Genomic DNA, 22963 nt, shown 5'->3' with positions numbered 1-22963 from the left:
ACTGCCACCGGTGGCCGACAGGTGACCATTAACTTTTGAACGGCGACCGGATGGCAAGCGGACGCCGTCTGGTTGCCGTCAGATAGTAGGGGGCCGCTGATGGTCGGCGTCCACTTTTTATCTGTCATTGGCCGTGGTCGACGTCCGGCCTTCCACCACACGGCGAGTTGTGCGGAGACCGGTGGTAGATCAAACCATCCTTGCACGGAAATGAGGTACATTCCTGAGCAGTGACGTCCCACGCCCCTCAGCCCGCCCAAGTTCCGTTCCAACTCAACCTGCTCCACAGGTCAAGCACACGGCCAAATGTATATGGGTCACCTCTGCCTAACCAAAATAAATCACTGCAGGACATGATGTGCACAGCAGTAACAATGAGAGTCTGTTGAGCTAATGGCTTATATCCATTTAAAAAAGAACTGTTAATTTCATCTTCTGCTCTGCCCAGGGTGATGGAAATGCCTTAAAACGAATATAATGTTACATACATACTAACAACAGGTTAAACCAAGATTGCTTGAAGCATTTTTTGCATGTCTGCGGCACATAGGTGGGTTGGTCACAAATATCAGTCTTTTGCTTTAGTGAAGCACAGAATACTTTCATTACCTATATAAGTAACTTTTTTTTACAAATGATTTACAGTAATAAGAATGAGAAATGTGTAATATAACTGGGTGAAAATATTATATACTGTAACACGTCAGCAGCAAGTCGTTAAGGGAGGTCGCCGTCCTCATTGCGACAGGACGCATACTGGTCTTTGCCTGTCGGTCACCGGTCGGCGTATGGTGGGCGTCTTGGCCTGACTCCAGGTGTGAGATCAAGGTGTGCATCTTTCCATGGTCGCCGTCCGGCCACCCACCGGTAGCCGTTCGGTCGCATGACTACTTTGCCACCTATGTGGTCGGGGAGCGGTGGGTGTGAATTGCAGCATTTTGAGGTCGCAGGTGGTCGTTAGCAGGTCGTAAAGTCAGTGTGACTGTAGCTTTAATTCTCTCTCTCTCTCTCTCTCTCTCTCTCTCTCTCTCTCTCTCTCTCTCTCTCTCTCTCTCTCTCTCTCTCTCTCTCTCTCTCTCTCTCTCTCTCTCTCTCTCTCTCTCTCTCTCATTCACCCCCGACCTCTCCTGAGAGACGGACCTGATCTCACCCCGCTGCGGTCGCCACAGCCACGCTTACCCGCGTTACCCGCCTTGTCAACCCTGTGTTTTCGTTGTGCTCTTGGGTTTGCGTTTGCTTTCACGTGTGTTTGTGTGTTCTTGCTTGTGAACCTTGTGTGTTGCCTGTGATTTCCCGACGCGTGTTTCATGTGTGTTCGTTTGTGGTTTCTGTGAGTGTGTCTGCCTGTGGTTGTGTGTGTCGTTTGTGGTTTCTGTGAGTGTGTCTGCCTGTGGTTGCCTCTGTGATTTGTATTTCCGGTGTTTTTGCGTGTGATTTGGCTGTTTCCGAGTGTTCTACGTGGGTTTCAGAGTGTTTCGAGTGTGTTGTTGTGTTTCCGGTGTTTTTGCATGTGAATTGGCTGTTTCAGAGTGTTCTACGTGGGTTTCAGAGTGTTTCAAGTGTGTTGTGTTTTCGGTGTTTTTGCGTGTGATTTGGCTGTTTCCGAGTGTTCTACGTGGGTATCAGAGTGTTTCGAGTGTGTTGTGTGTTTCCGGTGTTTTTGCGACTGACTTGGGGGTATTGAATCGTGCTTATGCTTGAGTTTCTGACTGTTTCTCGTGTGTTGTTGTGATCCCGAGTGTTTTCAAGTGTGATTTCGGTGTGTCGGGTTGCGTGAGTTTCTCGTGTGTTTCTCGAGTGTTTTTTTGTGTTGTGCTTGCCGACACCTCTCCCTTTGAATTCCCCTGAGGATTCAATCTGCTCCTCTTCACTACACCCTCTTTAAATCCCCTAGAGGATTAACCCTTCCTACCCCCATTTCCCTCACCTCACCTAAGCCCCCCCCCACCCTCGCTCACCTCACCTCTTCTCTGCTCCTCCTCACTACAAATCCCCTAGAGGATTAGCCCTTCCTACCCATCCCTCACCTCCACATATTTCTAAGCCCTCCCCCCTCGCTCACCCCACCTAACCCTCCTTGATCTCACACACCTCACCTCACCTCTTTCCTAACCCTCCTTGATCTCACACACCTCACTCACCCCCTCTCTCTCTCCCCCTCTTCACTCACCTCACATCCCTTCCTACTCCTCCTCTCTCTCACTTTACCTCCTTTCCTAGACCCCCTCTCACTCACCTCACCTTTCCTAATCCCCTTCACTCTCTGTTTTTATTTCTTTCATTTCAAGCAATCATGAATCACTTTCAGCTAAGATGGCGCCTAAGAAGTGCAGTACTTGTAACGGTAGCTTCTCAGATCACTTTTTTACAGGGTGTTCTGTTGTCTGTCGACTGTGTCTCTCCACGCAGCATCTCGAGACAAGACTGCAGGAGCAAAAAGAGATGGAAGCAGGTCAGAATAAAATAATAGAGCTCTCTCGCACTGTTGCCTCCTTGCAGGAATTCATCCAGGCTAACGTTGCCGTGGTTCCAAACCCTTCTCCCACCGCCCTCTTGCCCTCAGCGGTACCGTCGACACCAGCGGACAACACCACGCAGCTGGAGGGTGGTAGTGGCAGCGCCCATGATGGCTTCACCGTCGTGAATGGAGGAGCCAAACCAGCCAGACAAGCAATTTATCCTGTTCATTACTTCAGCAGGTTTGCCATTCTGGAGGAGGAGGACGAGCAGGAGAGCACCTTCCTGGTGGGTGACTCCATGATTCGCCAGCAGGTAGTTGAGTTCTGCGGCAGAGTTCCTCGCCGAAGACGGAACTATTGCTATCCTGGTGCTGGGATCGACGATATAACTGCTGTTCTTGAGGAGATCTCCCCCCAGGCTACTAATGATTCACTGTTTGTTATTCACACAGGTACGAACGACGTCACCACGACCCGGTCTGAGGAACTCCTGGACAATTACCGTAGGCTCATCCAGCAGTATAAGTCTAAATCCCCTAACATTTTGATTTCAGGAGTTCTACCACGGACGTGGGCGGAGAGCAACTTCTTCAGTAAGGCCTTCAGCCTAAGCAACCGCTTACAGACTCTTTGCAGAGAGCTTGACGTGGAGTTCTTTAACGCCTGGGACAATTTCTACGGACAAAGTGAGCTCTTCCACAGGGACGGAATACACCTGTCTCCCATCGGGGCAGCCAGATTCGGAAGGCTCCTAAACGACGCAGTAGGTGACACCCGACCAAAAAACGACCCTCAGCCACGTCCCTCCACCCCGCCCGTGTAAATAGACGCCATGCATCGCAACAAACCCGTAACCGTGATCCCGCAAGTACCACCACCTCTATTACCAAGCCTCTAGATAACTTAAAAATCCTTAGTTTCAATGCGCATAGCCTAAGAACAAAATTTGATGAACTGAGCTGTCTTGCTCAAACAGAAAACTTTGATATAATTGCTATAACCGAAACATTTATCGACACCACAAATACTGATTTAAGTTCCGAATAAAACATAGATGGCTACAGACTCTTCAACAAAGATCGTGTAAACCGCAGAGGCGGTGGCGTCGCCCTTTTTGTCAAAAGCTATTTGCAACCCACTGACAAAACACCAAGAGGGAGTAACGTTGAACATTTGTGGGTGCGAGTAAACATTGCAAAAGTCAATTTAAATATATTTGTCACCTACAGGCCTCCCGGGCAATCACTCGATGACGATCTTGAAATGTACAGCGTTTTAAGGCAGTCACTTAATAACAACGACTCACTGATATTAGGAGACTTTAACCTCCCCCATATCGACTGGGCGACACTGTCAGGTACAGAAGGCGAGTCACATAGAATAATCGAATTTATAGAAGAAAATTATCTAAACCAAATGGTTTCTGAACCAACTCGACAAAATAACATACTCGACCTTGTTATAACGACCCAAGATAACCTAGTCAGTAATGTCACGGTAGGAGAACATCTCGGTTCTTGCGATCATAAATTAGTGCGCGTCGACATTAGAGCTCAAACATCAGTGACTGAAAATAAAGTAAAGGTGCCTAATTTCAAAAGAGCTAACTTCGTAGAAATCCGACAAAAACTAACAGGAATACATCTATCAGATGACGGCAATATAGAGGAAGCCTGGCTAAGCTTTAAAAATCACTTACTCAGCAGAATACATTCGTCCCCTTGTGCGAGAAGCGACTTAACACTAATAAAAGCCCACTTTGGTTTAATAGCGAAATTAAACACTCAGTCAAGGAGATAAAATTGTTTTACAGGTTAAAGAAAGAACAAAGCACGCCCGAAAACATTAGACTTTATAACGATGCCAGGCGACGAGTAAAAAGATTAGTATATCAGGTAAAGCGTAGATATGAAGAAAATATTGCAGCCAACTGTAAAAATAATCCGAAATCTTTCTTCAGTTACATAAACAACAGAAAGGCGATCAGAAGTGGAATTGGACCTTTAACAAACAGCGACGGTGCACTAGTGACGGACAGCCAACACATTGCAAACCTCTTAAACAGTTACTTTTCCTCGGTGTTTAATACTAACAGTCTTCCTCCCACTTCCACCAGCACCAGTACTAATGTAAATATCGAGCATGCATTGCCTAATTTTGAAATAACAACCGATGAAGTCCTTAAAGCTCTCCATTCACTTAAAACAAATAAAAGTCCCGGACTCGATAAAGTATATCCTATACTGGTTAAAGAAACAAAGAGCGAAATAGTCTCCTTCCTCATAACCGTATTCAATATGTCGTTACGACAAGGCATCGTCCCTTCGGATTGGAAAAAGGCTAACGTGACACCGATTTTTAAGAAAGGAGACAAAAAAATACCAGGTAACTACCGACCCATTAGTCTAACTTCAATTGCAGGTAAGCTACTCGAGAGCATGATTAGAGACAAAATTGTGAGTTACCTCGAAAGCCACTCATTAATTGGGGATTCACAACATGGATTCCGTAACAAAAGATCCTGCCTATCAAACCTATTGAGCTTTTATAACGACCTTTTCTCAGTTTATGACGTAACCAAATCATTGGACGTAATCTATCTTGATTTCCAGAAAGCGTTTGATATAGTCCCACATCATGAATTATTTTACAAATTAAAGCAAATAAGTATTGACGGTCAAGTAAACCAATGGATCGCGAATTGGTTGAGCAACAGACAACAAAGAGTGGTGATTGACGGATTTAACTCAGAGTGGGCGCCGGTCACTAGTGGCGTCCCTCAGGGCTCGGTTCTTGGCCCAGTGCTCTTCATTATTTACATCAACGACATGGATGTTGGACTCAATAATCGCATTAGTAAATTTGCAGGCGACACAAAGATTGGTAACTCGGTTCTCACTGACGAAGACAGGCAAAGCCTCCAAGAGGATTTGCACAAAATTTCAGCTTGGTCGGATAGATGGGAGATGCCCTTTAACGTAGACAAGTGCCAGGTCCTTCAAGTTGGAACAAGAAATAAGAAGTTCGATTACGAAATGCGCGGCGTTAAACTCACAAGCGTTCAGTGCGTTAAGGACCTGGGGGTCAAAATCGCGTCAAACCTCAAATTCTCACATCAATGCATCGATGCAGCAAATAAAGCGAACAGAATGTTGGGCTTCATTAAAATAAACTTTTTATTCAAGAATAATGATGTAATACTTCCGCTCTACAATAGTTTAGTCAGACCCCATTTGGAATATGCGGTACAGTTTTGGTCTCCTCACCATGCAAAGGACATTGCTAGATTAGAAGGTGTTCAGCGTCGGGCAACAAAAATGATCCCTTCCTTGTGCAACAAATCCTACGAAGAAAAGCTTTCCACCCTTAACATCTTCACTCTTGAGAAACGTCGCCTCCGAGGAAAACTGATCGAATGTTTTAAAATGCTTAATGGTTTCAGAACAAAATTGTTTATGATCGATGACAATTTGCGAACGAGGAACAATGGCATAAAACTCAAATGTAGACAAGTAAATTCAGACTGCATCAAATTTTTCTTCACCAACGTTGTAGCGCGAGAATGGAATAAGCTCCCACCGTCAGTGGTCCAATGTAACACGATTGACTCCTTTAAAAACAAGTTCGACCGTCACTTCCTTGAACTTAATATTAACTAGAGTAGAAAAGCACGTTTTGGAGCCATCTGATTAGTGTAGATTCACTTAGGTTTAAGGACAGACCACCTAGTCTGGGCCATGGGGTCTGTGGGGTCTGATTTTCTATGTAATTCTATGTAATTCTCTCTCTCTCTCTCTCTCTCTCTCTCTCTCTCTCTCTCTCTCTCTCTCTCTCTCTCTCTCTCTCTCTCTCTCTCTCTCTCTCTCTCTCTCTCTCTCTCTCTCTCACACACACACAAACACACACACAAAAAAAGTAACAACGTAAAGGTGTATAAAGTCCATTGAAAAGGAGAGAGAGAGATTTACATAGATTTACATAGAAAATCAGACCACAGACCCCCTGGTAAAGACTTAGTGGTCTTTCCTTAAACATAAGTGATTTTACATTAATCAGAATACTCCAAAACGTTGCATTTCTACTCTAGTTGATATTAAGTTGAAGGAAGTGACGGTCGAGCTTATTTTTGAAGGAGTCAATCGTGTTACACTGGACCACTGATGGTGGGAGCTTATTCCATTCTCGCACTACATCGTTGGTGAAGAAAAATTTGGTGCAGTCCGAATTTACTTGTCTACATCTGAGTTTTACGCCATTGTTCCTCGTGCGCAAAGTGTCATCGATCATAAACAATGTTGATCTGTCTACATTCGTGAAACCATTAAGTATTTTAAAACATTCGATCAGTTTTCCTCTGAGGCGACGTTTCTCAAGAGAGAACATGTTAAGGGTAGAAAGCCTTTCTTCGTAGGATTTGTTGCGCAAGGAAGGGATAATTTTCGTTGCCCGACGCTGAACACCTTCTAATTTAGCAATATCCTTTGCATGGTGGGGAGACCAAAACTGTACCGCATATTCCAAGTGGGGTCTGACTAAACTGTTGTAGAGCGGGAGTATTACATCTTTATTCTTAAATAAAAAGTTTCTTTTAATGAAGCCCAACATTCTGTTCGCTTTATTTGCTGCATCGATGCATTGCTGTGAGAATTTGAGGTTTGACGCGATTTTGACCCCCAAGTCTTTGACGCATTGAACGCTTTTGAGTTTAACGCCGCGCATTTCGTAATCAAACTTCTTATTCCTCGTTCCAACTTGAAGGACCTGGCACTTGTCTACGTTAAAGGGCATCTCCCATCTATCCGACCAAGCTGAAATTTTGTGCAAATCCTCTTGGAGGCTTTGCCTGTCTTCGTCAGTGAGAACCGAGTTACCAATCTTTGTGTCGTCTGCAAATTTACTAATGCGGTTATTGAGTCCAACATCCACGTCGTTGATGTAAATAATGAAGAGCACTGGGCCAAGAACCGAGCCCTGAGTGACGCCACTAGTGACCGGCGCCCACTCTGAGTTAAATCCGTCAATCACTACTCGTTGTTTTCTGTTGCTCAACCAATTCGCGATCCATTGGTTTACCTGACCGTCAATACCTATTTGCTTTAATTTGTAAAGTAATTTATGATGCGGGACTTTATCAAACGCTTTCTGGAAATCAAGATAGACCACGTCCAGTGATTTGGTTACGTCATAAACAGTGAAGAGGTCGTTATAAAAGGTTAATAGATTTGACAGGCAGGATCTTTTGTTTCGGAAGCCATGTTGTGAGTCCCCAATTAATGAGTGGCTTTCGAGGTAACTCACAATTTTGTCTCTAATTATGCCCTCAAGTAGCTTACCTACAACCGAAGTTAGACTAATGGGCCTGTAATTACCTGGTACTTTTTTGTCTCCTTTCTTAAAAATCGGTGTCACGTTAGCCTTTTTCCAATCTGAAGGTACAATGCCTTGTCGCAAGGACATATTGAATACGGTTGTGAGGGAGGAGAGTATTTCGCTCTTTGTTTCTTTCAGCAGAGTTGGATATACTTTATCAGGTCCAGGACTTTTATTTGTTTTAAGTGATTTGAGGGCTTTAAGGACTTCATCGGGTTTTATTTCAAAGTTAGACAATGCATGCTCGGGATTTACATTAGTACTGGTGTTGGTGGTGGTGGTGGGAGGACTGTTATTATTAAACACCGAGGAAAAGTAATTATTTAATAGGTTTGCAACGTGTTGGCTGTCAGTCACTAGTGCACCGTCGCTGTTTGTTAAAGGTCCAATTCCACTTCTGATCGCCTTTCTGTTGTTTATGTAACTGAAGAAGGATTTCGGATTATTTTACAGTTGGCTGCAATATTTTCTTCATATCTACGCTTTGCCTGATGCACTAATCTTTTTACTCGTCGCCTTGCATCATTGTAAAGTCTAATGTTTTCGGGCGTGCTTTGGTCTTTCTTTAACCTGTAAGACAATTTTCTCTCCTTGACTGAATGTTTAATTTCGCTATTAAACCACGGTGGACTTTTATTAGTGTTAATTCGCTTCTCGCACAAGGGTACAAATGTGTCCTGCTGAGTGAGTAAGTGATTTTTAAAGTTTAGCCAGGCGTCCTCTGCATTGCCGTCATCTGATAGTTGCATATCTATTAGTTTTCGTCGGATTTCTACGAAGTTGGCTCTTTTGAAATTGGGCACCTTAACTTTATTTTCAGTCACCGATGTTTGTGCTCTAATGTCAACGCGCACTAGTTTATGGTCGCAGGAACCGAGGTGTTCTCCTACCGTGACATTACTGACTAGGTTATCTTGGGTCGCTATAACAAAGGTCAAGTATGTTATTTTGTCGAGTTGGTTCAGAAACCATTTGGCTTAGATAATTTTCCTCTAGAAATTGATCATTCTATGGGACTCACCTTCTGTACCCGACAGTGTCGCCCAGTCGATATGGGGAGGTTAAAGTCTCTAGTATCAGTGAGTCGCTGTTATTAAGTGACTGCCTTAAGACGCTGTACATTTCAAGATCGCCATCAAGTGATTGCCCCGGAGGCCTGTGGGTGACAGATATATTTAAATTGACTTTTGCAATGTTTACTCGCACGCACAAATGTTCAACGTTACTGTTTCTTGGTGTTTTGTCAGTAGGTTGCAAGTAGCTTTTGACAAAAGGGCGACACCACCTCTACGGTTTACACGATCATTGTTGAAGGATCTGTAGCCATCTATGTTATATTCGGAACTTAAATCAATATTAGTGGTGTCGATAAATGTTTCGGTTATAGCAATTACGTCAAAGTTTTCTGTCAGAGCAAGACATCGCAGTTCATCAAATTTGTTTCTTAGGCTACGCGCATTGAAACTCTTAGGTTATCTTGAAGCTTGGTAATAGAGGTACTTGGAGGGTTCAATGTTACGAGTCTGTTGCGGTGTGAGGTGTCTATTTACACGGGCGGGATGGAAGGACGTGGCTGAGAGTCGTTTTTTGTTGTTCAGGCGTTACGTACGGCGTTGTTGAGAGCCTTCCAAATCTGGCTGCCCCGATGGGGACAGGTATGCCGTCCCTTTGAAAAGTCTACTCTGGCCGTAGAAATCGTTCCAGGCGTTAAAGAATCTGACGTCAAGCTCTCCGCAGAGAGTCTGCAGGCGGTTGTTGAGGCTGAAGGCCCACTGTAGAAGTCGCCTCAGTCCCATGTCCGTGGTAGAATTCCTGGAAATCAAAATATTAGGGATTTACTATACTGCTGATGAGCCACGGTACTTGTCCAGCAGTTCCTCAGACCGGGTCGTGACGTCGTTTGTACCTGTGTGTGGAGAACAAAGAGTGAGTCATTAGGAGGCCACAGGAGACCTCGTCCAGTGCAGCTGTGATGTCGTCAACACCAGCTCCAGGATAACAGTAGTTACGCTACGACGGGGGACTCTGCCACAGAATTCAACCACCTGATGGCGAATCATAGAGTCACCGACCAAGAAGGGTGCGCTCTGTTCCTCGTCCTCCTCCTCCGTAGTATGGCAAATCTGTTGTAGCAATGAGTAGGATAAATGGCCTTCTAGGGCGGGTCTGGCTCCTCCTCTCACGGGGGTGAAGCATTCAACGTCAGCTCTACCGGTTCCTGTGACGTGCCTTCTTCGGAAGGTGGCTGGCATCGAGTGCAGGTGAGGTGATGAGGCGTCAATTGCAGGAGGGGCGACGATGTTGGCCTGGATAAACTCCTGCAAGGTATCAACAGTACTTGTTAGTTCGGTGATCTTCTTCTCGCCAGCGTCAGCCTTTCGTCCTGTTGAAGGAGTCTCGTTTCCATCTGTTGGAGTCAACAGGCAGATCTTGCAGACGGTCGATCGTCCTGGAGAAGAAATGACCAGAGAAGTTTCCTGCAAGTCGAACATTTCTTTAGCGCCATCTTGTAAGGAGGAGGTATCTATATTTGCTTGCTTTTCTTTTTCGTAGGCAGAGGGGACGTGCGTGAATAAGCGAGAATAAGTGAGAGAGAGAGAGAGAGAGAGAGAGAGAGAGAGAGAGAGAGAGAGAGAGAGAGAGAGAGAGAGAGAGAGAGAGAGAGAGAGAGAGAGAGAGAGAGAGAGAGAGAGAGAGAGAGAGAGAGAGAAAGAGAGAGAGAGAGAGAGAGAGAGAGAGAGAGAGCGGAAAGGAGCGAGCGAGCGGGAGTAGAGAGAGAGAGAGAGAGTGATGAGAGAGAGAGAGAGAGAGAGAGAGAGAGAGAGAGAGAGAGAGAGAGAGAGAGAGAGAGAGAGAGAGAGAGAGAGAGAGAGAGAGAGAGAGAGAGAGAGAGAGAGAGAGAGAGAGAGAGAGAGAGAGAGAGAGAGAGAGAGAGAGAGAGAGAGAGAGAGAGAGAGAGAGAGAGAGAGAGAGAGAGAGAGAGAGAGAGAGAGAGAGAGAGAGAGAGAGAGAGATATGGGAAGTGTGGTGGAGGGAGATAGGGATGGAGGGAGTGAAGAGGGCGAAGGAAAGGGGGGGAGAGAGAGAGGATGGGAATGATAGGAGGAGGAGGAAGGAGAGACAGAGAGGCAAGTGGGGGGGTAATGAGAGAGAGAGAGGGGAGGGGCAATGAGAGGGAGGCGAGAGAAGAGGAGGAGCGAAACGCGAGAGGAGGGGAGGAGGATTACTGGTCTCTGGGAATAATCTGTCAAGTCAGGTCAGGTAGGTCTGAACACCTGCGTAGGAAGTGGCGTCGGAGTGGAATCTGGAAATATATAAAGAATGTGGCGGAAAGAGTGTAACACTGTGTTTTGTGGCCAGCCATAGGTGTATATATGTTTACAGGGCGCTGCGAGAGGGTAGATACAGGCGGAGAGAGGTAGTAAAAATAAGGGCAACACTTAATCCTGTCCAGTGAAGCACGTGGTCGCACAGCAAACAGCACACCTCTGCGGGCAGCTAACTCGGTTGACAATAAGCAGTACGCAGCACGACGCGAAATAGCACACGGCACACAGCACAGCAAGATCTACAGTACAGTTCAGTACAGCACACGAGGGTGGAATCGCAAGCGAGAGAGGTCACGGAAGTGGGAGCGCGTGCGGTTTGAGAGACTTTGAGAGAGAGAGAGACTAACCTCTATGGAGGCCACTTTGAGGTGAAAGCCGCGGAGGTCTTTACGTCTGTCGTACTTGCTGCCACGGACAAGCTGAGTCAGTCCTGCGGCGGGACTCCAGGTGGCCCACAGCTCTTCCTGGAGAGTGTGGTCGCCTGCCTCCTTACCCACGTTCCACACTTGAAGGATCTCATAGCGGCCGTTTGGAGACTCTTGACACAACATGACCTGCAGCGTTGAAATGTTCTCAACTAACATGCCTGTATATCGGATATCAGTGTGTTCAGATCACATCGTTTCTGAGCGTAGATATGACAGCCTATAATGCAGAATAGTCACACTCTTTGTTCCAGTTTTGAAGCAGATCGCGCAGGACGTACACGTTCTGCGGCAAAGGGTTCTAACTTGAGGCTCCTTGGTTCTTCTGTCTTTAACCTGCGTCTATTTGTCACATAAGAGTTATCCCTTTATATGTAGTTTTCCCTAGCCGAGAGGAACCAAGGAGCCTAGAAATAAATCTCTAAAATCATAGATATGAATCATGAGACGTCATTATCCTGCACATGTGATGACTGTACATTCTTAGATTGTGATAGATACCTCACTGTCGACGAAGAGTTTTACGTTGGCGAGAGCGCTCTTAATTTTTTGAAGGGTGGCATTTTGTGGCAGTAACACCAGCCACTCCTGCTGTCCTGTATACAGCCCAAGATCACCGGCCTGAGACAGAGACAAGAAGACAGAATAAGCACTAAAGACAGCACAAACACCAACCCTCAATCATGCACATCAGAGTATATTGATTTAATGTCTTTGTACAGCTATTTCGATGCAGTAACACCAGCCACTCCTGTTGCCCCGTGAAGAGCCCCACATACCCTGCCTGGAACGATTAAGACACTTAGAGACACAGGATATACTCTAACCTTCAATCACGTGCATCAGGGCATTGATATATCATCTATCTTTGTCTAGCAATTTCGCGGCAGTAAGACAAGCCACTCCTGTTGTCCCGTATACAGTACCAGATAAAGACAAACAATTGATGACAGACTAAGCACTAACCTTAAATCAGGTACATCAGGGTAATGATTTATTGTCTATTGCTGTCTAGCTCCTGGGAGCAGACAGTTATACAGCTGCCTAATCGGGCGTAAGCTACTCCCGGTGAGGTATATACGGGAGGCTATGGGGTACTGCAAAACTGCTAAACAATGTCAAAGGCAGGGACGCAGCCGCAAATATAATTTGGGGAATTGGAGGGCAGAATGACTAACCAAGATAATTTTTTGGAGTGGCCAGGAACTCACCCCTGGCTGTACCAAAGGCATCTAGACGCCTCTCCAAGTCGCTATTCAGTGTCCATGACTCACAGCCGTACAGTAAGACAGGGAGCACAAGCGACTTAAAGATCCGAATCTTTGTGCGCTTACATAGATATCAACAACGCCACATACTCGTAATGAGCGAGTCCATAACACCGTGGGCCAGGCCAATCCGTCGAGTGACTTCCTGGTGAGACCCACCATTGTAATGCACTACGCTACCAAGATATTGGTGACCTCGACATCCTCACCTCATGAATAAAATGATTAAACTCTTTTATCCAACAAGCCTACAAACGACTGTACCTTGGATTTGGCCCAGGCTTCGCCTTCTCATGCAGCATATAGAGAGCGATTCCCCGAAAAGTACGTAATCATCAGGAAAAATAAGATAAGATCAGTGATCTTGATATTGCCAACGGATGCTTCGCAATGACTTTGATCAGCAACTTTGCCTAATAACCAGACCATAAAAATGTTGAAAAAGTGATGAGGCAAGGACGCCCTCCTGACTCGCTCCTGAATTAACAGGGGAGAAGCCGGAAATGCTTCCCTCACCCTTCACAACACTCAGTGTCACAGTAAAGGCCAGTCATTACATCAGTAATCCTTGTAGGATTCCCAAGGATCCGCAGAATGTCCTCGAGGGCCTCACGATGCATTGAGCCAAAAGCCTTCTCTAGATCGACATAGGCTGTGAGTAGCCCATGTCGAATCTCACGCCAGCGTTCCAGAAGAACGCCAAGTGTTATGATCCGGTCAGTTGGTGACTTGCCGGACGTGAACTCGGATTGCTCAGGCCTCTGAAACTTTAGCAGATGAGATCAAATTCCCATCAGCACCAGGTCAGCGAGGACCTTGCCCGGCACACTGAGCAGTGTAATACCACGATAACTGTTGCAGTCCTGTCGGTCCCCTTTCACTTTTCAGGTAAGGACAACCAACCCCCTTTTCCAGTCAAGAGGAATGACACCGTACTGCCACACGGCAGACAGCACCGCATGCATCCTACGGATCATGGCTTTCCTCTGAGCTTTCAACATCTCTACGCTGCTATAACAGATCCCAACTGCCTTTCCACCCTTCAACTTCCTCACAACCCAGCCAGAGGGAGCTGTCCGCTTGGAGGCGTACCTCTCCTTATCCCCCTCCTCAGAAGGATTCTTATCCTTCGTGACAACGTCCTGCATCACTCCTAGTCCCCAGCCAGCCTGGCAGCACGACTATCCTCTATACTCTCGAGTGTCCTCCTCGAGGCAACGCCACTTCCAGACCTCTGGCGCTCTCCAATGCACTCCTCGGCAGCTTTGAATATTTTACGTTTAAAGGTTTCCCACAACTTTCCAGGGTCCAAAGTACCAAGCACAGTAAAGCGATTTGAGACTGCCACTGCATACTCCTGAGCACACGTTTCAAGATGGAGCCCTGATGGGTTGCACCTTGAGTAAGATGCTGCCTATAGCGCCGGTAGGTCTTTTCAGGAGTCTCTTCGACGACCCCAGCCCGTTGGTGGAGCAGGCGAATTATATTTATTGTGGCCCGTGATACATGACTCTTGCTTTACCCATGTTGCTCCTCTAGACTGAAGTTAGGGTTGATCGAAGATCTGGACAACATGTAGGTAATCTTCCGCCACTCGGAGATGGTCTGAAAAATGAATGTTTTTTGATGGGACTCAAACCTAGGTCCACGGGTTCACCACACCCGAACGCTGACCACTCGGCCACCGCTTTCCCTCTGATTTGCAGCAATAAGTATGTGTTCGGTCGCAAAGAATTCACCACTCCGGAAAACCCAACAGTATTGGAGGATCTTTCGATGAGCACTAACAGGGATGTGATTGATCTCCTTAGCCACACCACCAGCTTTGCTTTACCAAGTCTAGCGGCGAGATTTGCGTCTTTAAAACCAGGAACCAGCAATCCTCAGCCTGCTGGACTTTGCAAGTTTAAAAGAGTGAACTGTTTATGTTTCTGGTGCCAGAGGCATTCGGACCAAAACATAACTCGTAGCCATCTCCCTCCGTATTGTGACTGCATTGAAGTCACCCAAGACAATGAGTGTGTCACGATGATGCATTGCTCAAATGTAGAGTCAAGCTTGGCGTAGAACATCTCTTTCTCCTCGACTCGGCACATCTCGGCGGGGACGTGCACTGCAATAAGAGATATTTAGCCCAAGGTGTGCTTTAACCTTTTCAGCATCATCTGGAATAACCCCTACTACAGAGGACTGCAGCCGGCTAGAAATGGTTATATCTACTCCCATACAACGAACACCCTCTCTCTGGCTTGACCACTAGTATGTATAAACCTCTTAATTAATCTCTCCACTGTCAGGTCTCTTCGTCTCAGAGAGCTTTTCTCTGTCCACTTGCAACCTCCAGAGCTCAGCAGACAAATAGGGAAGTCGCTGATCTTCCGAGATTATCTCAGTGTTCCAGGTATCCACACGGAAAGCCCGTTGGAGATTAATTTGGACTGACTCCACGAGCTCGTGCCTCGTCTGCAAAACTCTGGTGGTCCCTAAGAGAGGGGTGTGTGTGTTCGGAGCAGGGAAGCTCTCCTGCCCAGACCAGATCTGTCAAATGTAGTTGATGCCATATACTTATGTTGGGAAGTTCCCTCTCCCGCACCCTCACCCATTACGGAGTCCTATAAGGGGAGTCTGAGAGTTGGGTCTATGAGTCCAATAGCCCCAGGGGAAGTAGGAGGGTATTCCCGCGTACCATCTGACACCGTTGTGGCCTCTTGGCTAATCATCCCGCAGACTTTTGTTGTTGTTGTTGTTTTTACGTCTACGCCTATAGTGCCGGTAGGCCTGCTTGAGGGGCCTGGATGATAGTCGGCCCCAGCCCGTCATGGCGCAGGCAAGTGTTTATAGTGACGACCTAGCCGATTGACCTCTCCGAACCAGGAGAGCCCGCCCTTCTTAACCAGAATAATGGATCAAAGATGTGTATTGCTAACCGCAGCTCACGACTACGGCATCGCTCAATCTCCAAGACTCCCGTCTCGCGGTCAGGGATGCCACACACGGTAAACATGTGGGAGGACTAAGATTAAGGCCACACCAACCCAGAAAGAGTGAAAGAAGGATACAGCTCAGGGTAGCTAAGTGCGCTGCAATAGACGCTCCAAATAAGCCTGCCCCTACACGAGTATTTGGCGTCCTCGATATCTATGCAGGCGGACAAGATTCGAATATTTGTCACTTGTACTTACTGTCTTATTGTTTGGCTTTGAAAAACATGGATCCTGTATACTGATTGAAGGAGTAGTGTCGACGTCTTTGGTACAAAGTGCCTTTGCATGATCGTGGGGTATCACCGGAATAAATTCGTGCCGAACCGGCGACTATACATAAAACTGAATCAAGGCCTCTTACCAGCTCCAGGGAGGCGGTGGCTGAGTCGACAGCGTGACGGCGCCGCGTTCGGGACGATGCGAGTTCAATCCCCGCCCGGTTCCACCAAGCTGGGATTTTTCAGCCGCCGCCGAGTGGCTTAAAACTACCCACATGCTGTCCAGAAGACCACCTATCAACCCGGACTCTAGATTCTAGGATTAAAGATGAGCTCCGGGAGGGCAGCATGAGCCAATGCAAGATGGCGCCAATATAAGCACTGACCTGCGCCACAACGGGCTGGGCCATACCATCAGGCCCCTCCAAAAAACAAGCCTACCGGCGCCACAGGCGAAGATGTAAAAAAATAAAATAAAATAAATAAGAAAAACGAAAAAATAAAAGCTTAGTTCGTGAACGCCAACTCCGGCTATATGAGAACATGTCACGCTTCCCGGACGTCAGTCCTGCTTATCGGGTTACTTCTATTCGCCACGCCCATGAGTGGAAGAGAGGAAGGGGACGTCCACGTAACTCATGACTAGGGAAGTTGATCGATCCTGCCAGGAGGGCCTTAATACTGAAAAGGCAGCTGCGTAGAGGCTTGTTCGGAATGAGCGTCTGGGATGGAGATGGGGGAGTGAGTGAAGCGACGCACCCCGGGCGGTATGATCCCCATTAGTTAGTTTTCCCTTCGCAAACTTATATAAGTTGCAATGTATCCCTCTTAAGGGGGGGTTGTAAGTGGTCGGCCTGAAAAATATCATTTTTGTTATTTATGGCTTATAAAATTCTGTGAATTTTTATCTTTCTTTTGGTATATGAATGAATCTGATGAAAAAATAATACAGTGGTATGCAACATGCAATGCAACGTTCTGCAATGAGTTTCCGCGTGGTGCTACGGGCTACAATCCATGTTCTCACCCCTTTTTAATTATAGGATTTTTTTCCTTGGTCTGTCATGAAACTCTTAAGTTCTCTCTCATCACTGGCTAAAAAAATGGAAAATTTTAGCACTCACTATTATATTTTTATATTTTCCAAAATTTTTTTTTTTCATAAATCCAACAAAATACTCAATGTATCCGCTTCAAATGTCTTTTTTCATTATATTTTATTGATTTTACACAGAACACTGGTTTTTAATTTGAAATATGGCGAAATATGGTAAAATTCGAGTACATGGATTTATGACCCCGTAAAAAAGACGTAACCTTGGGTAAACAAAGCAGCCTGTTTACACAATCAATGAAGGTAAGTAAGGGAAACCTTGTTTGCTTTTTCTGCATATCCTGATGTATATATCCTGTGGATTTCAAGTCCCTAGGTGGAATAGGTAAAATTAAAGAAATATTTAAACTTCATCATCCCATCCTCCTCCTCCTCCTCCTCCTCGACCATCTCCGATCTCCCCGCTTCCCACCCCTTCTTCTCCTCTTCTTCCTCCTCTTCCTCCTCCTCCTCCTCCTCCTCCTCCTCGCCTTCCTCTTCCGTCCCCCCTCTCCCCTCTCCCCGCCCACCCTCCTCCTCCTCCTCCTCTCCCTCTTTCTCCTCCTTGTCCTCCGCCTCTTCGCTCGTCCCTCCCTCCCACACCTGTCCTTCACCTTCCCTCCTCCTCTCGTCCGTCCCTCCCTCCCCCACCTCCTCTCCTTTCACCTACTCCTCCTCCTCCTCCCTCCTCCTCCCTCCTCCTCCGCCTCCAATTCCTCCTTCCTCTTCCGTCCCCCCTCCCCTCTTCCCTCTCCTCCTCCTCCTCCTCTCCCTCTTTCTCCTCCTGTCCTCCGCCTCCTGCCTGTCCCTCCCCAACACCTGTCCCTACCTTCCTTTCCCCTCTTCCTCCTCCCTCTCCTCGTCCGTTCCTCCTCCACCACCTCACCCTCCTTTCTCCTTCTTCCTTCCTCCTCCCCCTTTCCACCTTCCACTCTTCCAATTCTCCTCGTTCTTCACAGCAGGTCCCTCCCCTCCTTCCTGCTCTCCCTCCTTCACCCACCCCTCCTGGCCCCTGTTATGTTGACAGGTATTTTTGCTCCAAGGATAAGAACAGGACGAGGGTGTGTTTCAGGGGCAGGGGAGGCGTGTATGGCAAGCGAGGATCGAACCCCATTGTCTTTCTCAGCTGTGGCGGAAACGACGTTTCTCGTGGCGAGGACCTTCTCAGGCGTTTTAGAGAATTGTTAGGCAGGATACGTGACGCTGGTGGGTCGCCAGTAGTGTGGCGTCCTGCCAAGGAGGGGTTGGCGATGGATTGTCCAGGGCGATAGCAGTGAACAGCAGAGCACTGCGAGCAATGGTGGCTGTTCGTCGACAATTGGGGACCTCTTCAGCAACGACGCCCTCTACGCCCGTGACGGATACACTTGACGTTAGGCTCTAGACTCCTGAGCGAGCATGAGGATTTTTAGTATAGGCAAGGGGAGGTAATGGGAGGACATCTAGCTCATAATATAACCAGGCAGCTTAGAAGTAATTCTAGAGGAGTAACAGAGGACGGGCTAAGAATCTTCTATACTAACAGCAGGAGCCAGAAACAAGATAGACTTACTAAGGGGTGAAGCTTGTTCGAAAATTTGACATAATAGCGATCACTGAGACATGGATAGACACTGCTAATAGAAATTTTAATTTGAAATAACAGGTTATCAGATGTTTCACAAAGACAGAAGGGCAAGTTGCGCTATATGTTAAAGACTCACTTAAATGTTTAGTTAACAACTCAGTCAAAACTAACATGGATTCATGGACGTTTACAAAGGGAAAGAGTTATATAACCCAACCTTAACAGGACACGAGTATATTACTACAGGAGATTGGCAGGCGAGTATGAGTAGAATGTCTGCGTAATGGGGACTTTAATTATAGGAATATAGACTGGGAAGATCTAGTGGGTGACCTGGAAGGAGGACTTTCTGAAGTTATACAAGATAATTTCCTTAAGCAGGTAGTTACTGAGCCTACCAGAGGAGATAACAAGTCCTAACCAATAATGGGAACTTCATGTGAGTTGGAGGTGGGCGGAGAGTTAGAAATAGTGATCACAGAACGGTTCGTTTCAAACCGTTAGTGCCAGATTTTAGAAGAGCAAACTACGAGGGGCTTCGAAGACATCTTGAAGGGCTATTCATGAGGGCCAGAACTGCGGATTGGAGAGCCAGGAGAACCAGGTAGAAATGTCTTACAATAATTTAGTTAGAGTAATAGTAGAGGGCAAGAACAGCATATACCACAGCGAAACACTTAGAAAAGAAAACCAATGATCCTATGGATGACTCGTGGACTAAAACACGAGATTGGGTTAATATCAGAAAATAAAGAATGGGAACTATCTAGATTAGTTAAAGAAAACACCAGGATAGCAAAAAAGAACTATGAGATCAAAGTAGCAAATGAGGCGAAAAGGGCTTTTCAGATGTATAGAACAAAAAGAAAAATTGGACCGCTGAAAACAAACACAGAGCTAGAAAATTACGAAAATATGAGCACATTGTTGAACGACTACTTTCAGTATTCACAGGAGGATCGAACGACTATACCGGAAAGAGTTCAGGTGGGATGGCGATAAATTGAGGGATATAATCATTACCAGGCAAGTAGTTCAGGATGAGATAGATAAGCTTAAGAGTCGCCAGGTCCTGACGGGATATTTCCGAGGGTATTAAAGGAGTTAGGTGATATAATCAGTGACCCACTAACCGACATCTTTAAGATGTCGGTAAATAATGTACCGAGCCTATGGAAAGTAGCTAATGTGACGCCGATTTTTGGGGACAGGTCAGTTGCTTCAAACTATCGCCCAATTAGCTTAACATCGGTTATAGGGAAGATGCTGGAGTCCATAATAGCCAGGAAGAAACATAGCTTAATTCACGACTCGCAGCATGGGTTCACAAAGGTAGGTCATGCCTCACCAATCTCTTGTCCTTCTACAATAAAGTATTTGAGGCGGTTGACAGAGATGAAAATTATGATGTAATCTATCTTGATTTAGTAAAACAAAGTTCCTCACCAACGACTGTTGCTTAAATTACAGGCTCACGGAGTAGAGGAAGTTTTGAAAGGCGTGGCTTAGCAATAGGAAGCAAAGAGTGCAAATCAATGGTAAAAGATCTGACTGGGGATGTGTTACGAGGGGTCCCATAGGTCCACTTTTGTTTATTATTTATATCAATGACTTAGACAATTAGTAGTGATGTTAGTAAATTTGCAGATGATACCAAGATCGAGTAATTGAGTCGGATCAGGACGCTAGTATTTCCAAGGTGAACTCAACAGATTATAAGGATCGGATAAATGGCAGATGGAGTTCAATGGGAAGTGCAGTATTCTGAGTGTAGGTAGGAACAACCCCTCACATAACTATTGCTTAAATGACACTCTCATAAGTAGGGAGAGGGATTTAGGGTCTTAGTGAGCTCTGATCTCCGTCCAAGGGCACAATGCATTCAAGCTAGAAATCGAGCTAATAGGGTAATTTATTTCAGGAGCGTAAGCAACAGAAGCCTGAAGTCTTCCTCAAACTATATTTAGCATTAGTTAGACCTCATCTTGACTATTCAGTTCTGGTCACCCTACTATAGAATGGATATCAAAATGTTAGAATTTGCAGAGGAGGATGACTAGATGATTCAGGGTTGAGAAACTTGCCATACGAGGAAAGACTCAAACAGTTAAACTTGCATTCTCTAGAAAGGCAAGGGTGCGTGGAGATGATCGAGGTTTATAAATGGATGAAGGCTTTAATAAGGGAGACATTCATAAGGTTTTAAGAGAACCGGTAGGACACGAAGTAACGGTTTAAACTGGATAAATTCAGATTCAACAGGGAGGGCAAAATTGGTTTACTAACAGGTGGTGGATGAGTGGTCATGTGATGAGTGCCACAATTGTCACATTCAAAAATAGACTAGATAAATTCATGGACAGCGATATTAGGTGGGGATACAAGTTTAGGGTCAAAGGAGCTGGTTCTTATGTTCTTATGTTCTTATGTTCTTATCGCTTGATATCTCAAAACCATGATTTTGAACTTTAAAAAATATCTTCTCCTTTGCACTTTTTGTTATACATATATCTCTCACTGCAGCTTATGAAAATATGTGTAAGGAATAAAGGTTACTCTCGAAACTATTGCTTGAAGTTGATTTTGATTTTTGAGAAATATTTATATATCAAATTGTTTTGTATTATTTTATCGAACTTTAAAAAATATTTTTTACTATTGTATAAAAACAAAAGAGAGTAGCCTTTAATTTCCTATCCTTCCTGATTAAAATGCTTTTTGAATGAAAGAAATCGGCCCATAAATAAGGGAGAAGATACACTTAGAACATAAGGAATTTAACATGGGATTTGAGATTTTACCCTCCCCCACCCCCACCCCTTGACGCGTTCCGGCCAACACGTAACACTTAACTTACGTACCCTTGAAAACAAAGTGGAGTGTCTTTATACGTTATGTTTAGCGTTATTTCTCATCTTTCCTTCTCCTTACCGCGCTTATGTAAGTTGCAGTCCTTCCCCACTTCCTGCGTCCCTCCCAGCACATTACACTTATCTTACCCTCATATATATAGCTTGACATAAATATCAAGGATTATCTCAGTATTTTATGTTTATTGTTATTTGAAATGTGTTGTCTCACTATAGTTATGTAAGCTGTATGCTTCGTATCGTCTCAGTATTGATTATCTCTATGTTATTGCTGTTGTTAAGTGATTCTTTTACAGTGCGGCTCTTTGCCATGCTCCTGCAGAGTGCAATGTGTCCCGCCTTGGCCCCGAACGATTATCTTTATGTTATGACTGTTGTTAAATGCTCGTGTAAGTTGCGGTCTGTTCATATGCCAGCTTTTTTAAAATTTAACTGTGTTCTTGAGGGTTGCAATCCGTTCGCCTCGGCGCAGAGTGGATTACTTCTCTGTAACTAATATTGTCTGCTGCTACCTTTTTATGCTTGACCATACTCACGTGGGTTGCAATTTGCCACGCCGCGTCCGAGAATGGATTGCCGTTCAATAACTTCAATTACTAGTACAGTCATCTATCTTTTTTAACCTTTAAAATGCACATGTAGATTGCAATCTACCCAGTCTCATCACCGAACGGGCTATGTATGCACTTTACTACTTTTTTGTGGTTTACCATGTTCATGTAGGCTGCAATCTGCCCCGCCTCGTCCCAAGGAGCAATGAATTGAGATCGATAGCGAGGCTCCAGCAGGTACATGACGCGGCCTCTCTCCAAACCTCCGCCACCACCGTCTTGAGACACGGACGTCAGTAAAGAACTGTGCAGAGAATACAGAGACATTGTTTGAAGTAAAACAATCTTCCATATATATACATATATATATATATATATATATATATATATATATATATATATATATATATATATATATATATATATATATATATATATATATATATATATATATATATATATGTATATATATATATATATAATATATATATATATATATATATATATATATATATATATATATATATATATATATATATATATATATATATATATATATATATATATATATATATATATATATATATATATATATATATATATATATATATATATATTATTTTTTTTACAACAAAGGAGACAGCTCAAGGGCACAAAAAAGTAAACAATGATAAAAAAAAAAGTCCGCTACTCGCTGCTGCTATAAAAAGAATCAAAAGAGGTGGCCGAAAGAGAGGTCAGTTTCGGGAGGAGAGGTGTCCTAATACCTTCCTCTTGAAAGAATTCAAGTCGTAAGCAGGAGGAAATACAAAAGAAGGAAGATTTTTCC

General features: G+C 45.1%; 1 protein-coding gene across 1 annotated transcript; it reads right to left on the bottom strand.

The window, feature by feature from the left end:
* Positions 1–11081: 11081 nt before the first annotated feature.
* Positions 11082–22440, bottom strand: LOC127000127 (uncharacterized). Its single transcript, XM_050863547.1, has 4 exons — positions 22294–22440; positions 12085–12204; positions 11506–11712; positions 11082–11096 (listed from the first exon to the last, which is right to left on the bottom strand). The coding sequence occupies exons 1-4, from the start codon at positions 22375–22377 to the stop codon at positions 11082–11084; spliced, it is 426 nt and encodes a 141-aa protein (XP_050719504.1). The 5' UTR covers positions 22378–22440.
* Positions 22441–22963: the final 523 nt, after the last annotated feature.

Source organism: Eriocheir sinensis, chromosome 17, assembly GCF_024679095.1.
Source record: "Eriocheir sinensis breed Jianghai 21 chromosome 17, ASM2467909v1, whole genome shotgun sequence".
NCBI lineage: Eukaryota > Metazoa > Arthropoda > Malacostraca > Decapoda > Varunidae > Eriocheir > Eriocheir sinensis.
The sequence above is the reverse complement of the archived record's forward strand: the minus strand, read 5'-3'. Positions and strand labels throughout refer to the sequence as shown.